This window comes from Symphodus melops (assembly GCF_947650265.1).
Source record: "Symphodus melops genome assembly, chromosome: 1".
NCBI lineage: Eukaryota > Metazoa > Chordata > Actinopteri > Labriformes > Labridae > Symphodus > Symphodus melops.
The window spans coordinates 32852176-32859826 of record NC_136691.1 but is presented as its reverse complement, the minus strand read 5'-3'; the positions used below and the strand labels follow the sequence as shown (position 1 = coordinate 32859826).

At 41.9% G+C, this 7651-nt stretch overlaps 2 protein-coding genes across 2 annotated transcripts; one reads left to right on the top strand and one right to left on the bottom strand.

The window, feature by feature from the left end:
* Positions 1–296: 296 nt before the first annotated feature.
* On the top strand, positions 297–3187 carry LOC306831774 (THAP domain-containing protein 6-like). The gene is made up of 4 exons (XM_079356006.1): positions 297–479; positions 562–754; positions 1614–1715; positions 2073–3187. The coding sequence occupies exons 1-4, from the start codon at positions 400–402 to the stop codon at positions 2277–2279; spliced, it is 582 nt and encodes a 193-aa protein (XP_079212132.1). The 5' UTR covers positions 297–399; the 3' UTR covers positions 2280–3187.
* Positions 3188–3305: 118 nt separating this feature from the next.
* Positions 3306–5750, bottom strand: LOC306826016 (E3 ubiquitin/ISG15 ligase TRIM25-like; the record flags this gene model as incomplete). Its single annotated transcript, XM_079347046.1, has 2 exons — positions 3306–3404; positions 4731–5750. The coding sequence occupies 2 exons, from the start codon at positions 5748–5750 to the stop codon at positions 3306–3308; spliced, it is 1119 nt and encodes a 372-aa protein (XP_079203172.1).
* Positions 5751–7651: the final 1901 nt, after the last annotated feature.

Sequence of the window (7651 nt, the reverse complement as noted above, 5' to 3'; positions counted from 1 at the left end):
CAGATAAGTCCAAAGTCCCGCAGAGTTCTGTGTGACTGTGTGATCTGTATGTAAACAGTGTTGCAGGCCAACAGGAAACGGACAACAAATAAAGTCTTTAATAAGTCCTACTAATATGTGTAGTTGCATTAGATCAGATGTGGGAATTTTACAGCATAGTTAAGGTTTTTATTCACGATTGGTTTTAAACAAAGCTGAAACTTGAGTTTTAAGATTTTTTTGTATTAACATAATGCGATTCTATAAGTGACATGAGTGACGTCACCTGGCGGAACCTTCGTTAAGGTGTCTGTTTCCACCCGTCGGACATTCTTTAACGCACAGCTACGTAGATGCCTCCATATTGGATGGGTCTGGGAGGATGAGCAGCCTATAGGTTTTTATAACTATGTTTGTATTATGCCGGTGTTTTGTGCAGCTTACGGTTGTTATAACCGGCGCAGTGTTGATACGAGGTCACGTGGGATCACCTTTCATAAGTAAGACAGAACAACGTGTGTTTCTAATGTCAACGTGACTTACAGCAGGTACTCTCTCTCATTGTGTCCTGCTGTTTTGAAGGTTTCCCCGTGATGCAGGCTTGAGGAGGAGATGGGAAGTGGCTTTGAGAGTGGAGGCTTTTGTTGCCTCTGAGTCGTCCAAGCTGTGCAGTGATCATTTCAAAGCTGAAGACTTCGACAGGACAGGTCAGATCGTGAGACTGAGAGAGGGAGCGACCCCATCTGTCTTCAACTTCCCCTCTCATCTCCAAAAAGTACGTCTGGTTCTACTCTATCACTGGTGTCCACACTTTTTGTCTTGCAGGCCACAGGTTGTTTTAAAAAAAATATATATATTATAAGGAACTTTTTTGTATTTATTTAAAAATAACTTAAAGACACTAACTAATTACAGTGACACTATTTTGTTCTAATTCTTTGAAATGTTTTTTTAGTAAGGCTTTGTAGATCAGAATCAAAAGGTTCACAAAAGGAACCCTTTAAAAACAAGAAATTAATTCTTCTTTATAAGTTTTTTGTTCGTTTTTCTCAAGCCTGGTGTGTGTGTGTGTGTTTTAAAAAACTTTCTGTTCTTAGATCAGGTTATTCAAAACTTAAAGGGATACTTCACCCATTTGCATGAAGCTGTGTATCATTAGAAACATGGTAGTAGTGTTGAATGATCATGAGTCCAGCCCTCATTTTGCCCTGAGACGAGAAAAATGTGTTTTTCTTTGCCTGGAAGTTTTCTTCATGTGATGCAATATGACGCTTTTTGCATCACATGAAGAAAACTTTCAAGCAAAGAAAAACACATTTCTCTTGTCTCAGGGCAAAATGAGGGCTGGATTCATGACCATTCAACACTACTACCATGTTTCTAATGATACACAGCTTCATGCAAATGGGTGAAGTATCCCTTTTAAGAAACAGTCTTAACAGAAACGGCTAAGAAACACTGCAATGTCACAGCTAATGTCACACTTCTCTAAACATGTTATTACCTTTTAGTTCTTTCTGCATGTTTAAGAATGAGTGATGCATTGTGCATTCACACCACACTGTGGGATACTAAAACCTTTTCAAGAGTTTTTAATGACGTTGGTTTGAAGCATTCTGTTTCTTATGTTTTAGCGTGTAGTAACAAGGAACACAAAAACTTCAAGGAAAGCTGTAGAGAGTCTACCACTGGACCTTTCTCAGCGTTCACCTGAAAGTGAACCTCAGCCTGATGATGTGAGTATTTGATAAGTCCCAGACAGCTGTAAGCATCATGACTCTGCTCCTATCAAAAACTCTCCCTTGTTAAATAAATAAATGCACACGTGAACACTTGATTTTTGTACAGTGTCCACATGTGTCCAGAAAGGCGCTTATAAATAAAATGTATTATATTAACACACACACACCCTCTTTCACTGACACACAGTCTCTGTCTCACACACACACTCGTTCTCTCTTTCTCATGGTTCTGGCAGAGAAAGAAATTAAAAATACGTGTGACGGCACATATGCAGTGCAATGCACCAAACAACTGTGAGTGGTATGATATGAACTTCACTGAAAACTGTTTTACTTCCTTCTTTCCACTAGGATCACTCCTATGCTTTGCCCGATTCTCTGACTTGTCTAAAGGCCAGACTCAGTGAAGCTTTGGATCGAGTGGAGAGTCTAGAGCGGGAGAAGCACAACGCAGAGGCCCGAGAACGCAGAGCACAGAAAACCATAAAGAGTCTTCTGGAAAATCTGAAAAGAAAGAACCTTAAGAAATATGGAGTTGGAAGAAAGACTTCAAAATAGCATGTTTTCTTCATGTCTGATGATACTGTAAGGTCAAGCTGCTGTTGCCAGGACGCACAAAGGTGACCCTGCGCCTCATTCTTACCTTTCTGACAAAGACTTAAATCAGCCTTTCACCTGAACTAGGCAGTGGAGCTCCGACCTTTCCATCAGGATGACGGGTAAGAAGGGTCAGGATGTGCCCAGTCAGAGCCCAGTGCCTTATCATGGGCTGTACACACGGACACAGTGGTGAAAAAGCATCACCTCAGACAACGGAGATTCAAGGTCTCCAAATGGACCATGATTTTCCTCTACTCTGCTGCAGTACAGAGTATACTGACTGGAGCCTGTCTGCTATGGTAACATCTCCTGTGGGGACCGACCTGCAGAAGGTGGCGAGGACTGCTGAGCAGACCAGACCATAGCCACCACACTTCCCCCTCTCCATGACTGATACACCACGCGCTTTACCAACAGGGCCAAGCGGACGATCAAGGATCCCCGTCACCCCGGCAACAAACTGTTTGAGACCCTCAGATCAGACATTCACCTGTGCTGTCAGAAAACACGCACAGACCTGAACTCTGCACTCTGAACACTTTAAATCCATTGAACTTCAACGTTTATACATCTGCCTGTTGATCTAGTTTAATTTATATCTATTATAATATTCTTCATTCAGAACTGTTGCACATTGATTTTGTAACTATTGCACCACAAAATTGTAAATTAGCCATAACCGTAAGTTAATTATAACTTCCTCTAAAACCTTTATTGAATTTTATTCTATTTTATTCTGCTACATTTCACTGCATTTTATGTGTATTATTATTTCAATTGAGCACATAAGTGCAGTAGCTACATGAAAAACATTTCACTGTGCATCCTGTAAGCGCATGTGACAAATTAAAACCTTTGAATCTTGAGTGTTTTTGTTTGTTTATTCAGGATATAACCTTAACCCTACACCAGTTTGTTCAAACATTAGATCATTAAACTCTGTTATAGTAAATCCATCCATTCTTTATCTTCACTGATCGCCAGTCAATCACAGGGCTGAGACACACCGTCGGCTGCAACATTCACATTCACGCCTACAGCTGATTTAGAGTCATCAATGAGACTAACGGGCATGTCTTCAGACTGTAGGAGGAAACTGGAAGAGAAGCCATGATACAGGGAGAACATGCAAACTCCACACAGAGACGCTCTGTCTGATGGGGATCTGAACCAGGGACCTTCTCACTGTGAGGCAAAGCAGTAACCCCTGAACCACCATGTAGCCCAGACTGGACCATGTCTGTTTTTAATGACGGAACAATCAGCTTGTTTGATCAGAATCTCAGCTTTGAAAAGAAAATTACAATGATCTCAGTGATTTCACATATTTAATCAATTTATGTTTACAACAAAATGCATTCTGCAAAAACAATTATATAAATGTGAGTTGATATTTTTCTAATATCTACATGAAAGAAAAGACCTGGTGCTTCCCCTCTTAAGACCCTTTAATGATAACAAAAACAATCAGTACTCATTGTAAACATGTTTAAAGTGAAGAAAAGTTGATATGTTCATGCAGACAAGTCAGTTCAGCTGAACAAAAATCGTCATGAGCAGTAAAGCCTCTGTGACTAAACAGAAACATCTAAAAAGTTATGTAAAGAGACTCAAACATTTACAGAACAAATGAGAAATTGTCAAAGTAACGCCCAAGTTTGACTGACAGGAGAACAATGTCATCACAATCAGCTCTCAGCAATAAACAAGAAAAATGATCAAGTTGAAGGATTTTCGAGGTTAACCCACTGTTCCTTTAATTACTTCTGTCTATTTCAGTTTACGCAACTCAGCAGACCCAGAATAAACATGAAGTCCAGCATGTAGAGGCTGAGTGAATGTGGTCTGGACTCTGTGGAGGAGATTCATGGTTTTAGAGATGCTGTAGAAGGACAGAATACCTGCTCTGTGATCCAGGTAGACTCCTAATCTATAGGTAGGATGACCTGAGAGAGGAGTATTGACATATTTGTGAGAAAATCTACAACTGCTGCTATTACAATATAACGCCCAAGATTTGTCATTATTTCCAAATGCACTTTCAGTACCACTCTCTGTTCTCTTGATACTCTTATATGCGACTGCGACAAAAACTCTTCCTGTCCTCTCTACCTCCCAGTAACAACGTCCAGTCAGACTCTCTGAACTCAAGACCTGATAATATTCAGTGAATCTGTCTGGGTGACTAGAATAAGACTGTTGTGGACTTTCTTTTACCTTTTTGTTCCCATCAGATAATAACAAATACTTGTTTACTGTGTTTGGATCCAGTGTGATGTCACATGAAAATTGTAAGAACTCATCTCTGGTCTTGGGCTCTGGTTGTGGCAATAAAACATCCACTTCAGTCACTCTCTGTGAGATGTTTGTCCATTTCTCTCTCAGGACGTCCTCAAGTTTGTCTCTGACTTCTGACACAGCTGATGTCACATCCTCAAAGTACCTCAGAGGACGGATGTTGATGCTGGATGAGTGTGTAGATTCACAGAGTGGTGGCAGTGAAGGGTAGTCGTGTAGAAACTGGTTGTGGTCCTGTGTGTGTGAGAGCTTCTCCAGTTCAGCGTCTCTCCTCTTCAGCTCAGTGATCTCCTGCTCCAGCTTCTCCTGAAGCTCTTTGACTCGACTGACTTCTGCTTGCTGCTGGGATCTGACCTTCTGCTTCACATCAGAGCGTCTTTTCTCCATGAGACGGCTCATCTCAGTGAAGATATTCTCACTGCCCTCCACTGCTTTATCAGCAGAGCCATTGATAGCCTTCACCTCCTGTTGGAACAGCTTCACATCTTTCTTTCTGTCCTGGATCCTCTGCTGGATGTGTTGTCGACTCACCTCCAGCTCTTTCTGCTTCTCTGTCCTCTCTGTTGCAGCTGAGACTGTGTTGTGGCCTTTATGTTCCTCCACAGAGCAGAGATAACAGATAGACTGCTGATCAGTGCGGCAGAACATCTTCATCACCTCATCATGACGAGAGCAGATGTTTTCCTGGAGCTTCTTGGAGGGCTCCACCAGCTTGTGTTTTTTCCATGAAGCCACTTCAAAATGAGGCTGCAGGTGTTTCTCACAGAAAAAAGCCAGACATTGGAGACAGTACTTTTGAGCTTTCAGTTTTCTCTTGGTGCAGAAATCACAGGCCACATCCTGGGGTCCAGCATAGCAGTGATCAGCAGGAGCGTCTTTAAGTCCAGTCTTCTTCAGCTCCTCCACTAAAACTGCCAACATGGTGTTTTTCAACAGGGCAGGTCTCACTGGGAAGGTCTGCCTACACTGAGGGCAGCTGGAGTTTTTCTTCTCCTCTTTATCCCAGTGGGTTTGAATACAGTTCATGCAGTAGCTGTGTCCACAGGGAACAGTCACCGGATCCTTCAGTAGATCCAGACAGATCGAACAAGAGAAGGTTTCCTGGTCCAGCTGAACTCCTTTCTGAGCCATTTTTCCTCTCAGTCACAATGACTGTCTAAGTTACACTCCCTACTACTTACACCTCTGATCTACAAAATATGTGTTGAGTATGTGTCAGCTGATGTTGGTCACACCCATTTTCAAACTGTAGATCTGAAGGGGAGGGAACCAAGAAAAACTCGATCAGAGTGGAGCTGTCTGTGTTTGAGAGCAGACAGGAGAGGGAGGTGTTATCAAGCTCTGTTTTTTTACAGGAGGAGGAGCAGCACTGTGGATTTTCAGCTTTGTTTTGTCATTCCTCATACAGTTGATGGACTTGTTCTAATTCTCCTGACATGCGCTCTTATTTAACTGTCAGCAGCAGTAGTCATACAATCCATTTTTCATGGTGAAAGGAAATGTTTTTAGACATCACTTTGGTTAGAGCATAAGAGTGTTTCAGTCAAATCTTTCGTATGTACAGTTAAGAATGTTTCTTTTAAACCATCTACAATTTGAAGTGTAGTGCGTAAAGCACAGATGTAAATTAATGTAGACATATCCCCTTTCTCTTCAGAAAACAAACCTCTCCTCCTTAGACATGCCTGCTCATCTGGAAAACAGGAAAACTAGACATCAAAGTTGGTCCTATGATGTGTAAACGTACACTAGCAACCGGGTATTCACTTTCTATTATGTAGTTTTGTGTGTAGTGATATAACACTTTTTTTATGGAATAGTGAAGCCATTCAGAAAGAAGAAGGCGTGACATCTGATGATTGACACTCACTCAGCTGGTCTGACTCGTCTTTAGTGCGTATGTGTGTGTGTTTTTCTCCATCAATAACATCTTCCTCTTGTGAGAATAGGCATCAGCGTTCAAAGACTCACACTCTGATAAGTCATCACAAACACAACAGTTTTCAGCTTTTCATGTTGAGTCTGTGTGTCGGTCTCGTTTTGTCTTTCTTCACATTAATGATTTTAACTATCCTGATTTCATGCTAGAAGTATGTCAAGGATTTTTCTACATGTTGTAAATCTAATTTCCTCTCTGCAGGTGAAGTTAATGTTTTCTCAGTGTCCCTCTCTTTTTAAATGACTAATGGTATTTTTTAATTGTGCTACTAAACTACAACTCTGAGTTGTAATGTGTGTCTTCAGACACACTTCTTATATCAACCTATCGCAATGTCGACCCAATAAGGGAAATAAAGTCAACAGCCCTAAACAATCGTTCCTGCAGATATGAACCGACTTCAGCCTTATTTATACTTCTGCGTCGCATCGACGCCGTAGCTACGCGGTCGACGTAGACCCCAAAGCGGACCCCTATGCAGAGCCCCTACGCGCACATCCAAAAAATCCTTGCTACACGTCGCGTCCACGCGAACTGCAGGGACTGTGATTGGTCTGCTCAGAACGTCATTTCGTAGTTGCTTTTCCGGTCACAACGGAAATATTAAAAGGCTGTATACAGCGAAGAAAATCAACCTATTGACATTCAAAAGTGGCTAAAGTGTATTTCTTTACCCAGGTTCCTCAGTGGGCAAGTCTGTTAAATTCACCCATTTTCAGCCTCGATTGATTTAGTTGTCGGACAGACCACCTCCGCAAACGTCTCCTTCGTTGCCACTGCCCCCAAGTGGCTTGGCGGTGAATTGCAGAGCATCACATTCCCTCGAAGCAAAACTATGAACGCTCAATGACGGCGTCAGGTCTACGCCGAGGGCATGCATTGACGTGAGGCAGAAGTATAAACTAGGCTTTAGAAGACAAGGGGGTTTTTTTTGCACACATAGCTCCAGCTGGTGACGATTCACTTCTTACTCTGAGACAGCGGGTGGTGATATGCACCGGCAAAAATATAGCATGAAAATGAATCAAAGCATCCTTCCCACCTTCAAACCACTTTCAACATCACTGGCACTGCTCTCTCCTGGCTAATCATA

Excerpts from the sequence above, each read along its gene's own strand:
- LOC306831774 (XM_079356006.1), top strand. The coding sequence starts at position 400 with ATGCCGGTGTTTTGTGCAGCTTACGGTTGTTATAACCGGCGCAGTGTT. Across the intron at positions 480-561 it reads CGTGGGATCACCTTTCATAA|GTTTCCCCGTGATGCAGGCT; the intron begins GTAAGACAGAAC and ends GCTGTTTTGAAG. Across the intron at positions 755-1,613 it reads TCCCCTCTCATCTCCAAAAA|CGTGTAGTAACAAGGAACAC; the intron begins GTACGTCTGGTT and ends CTTATGTTTTAG.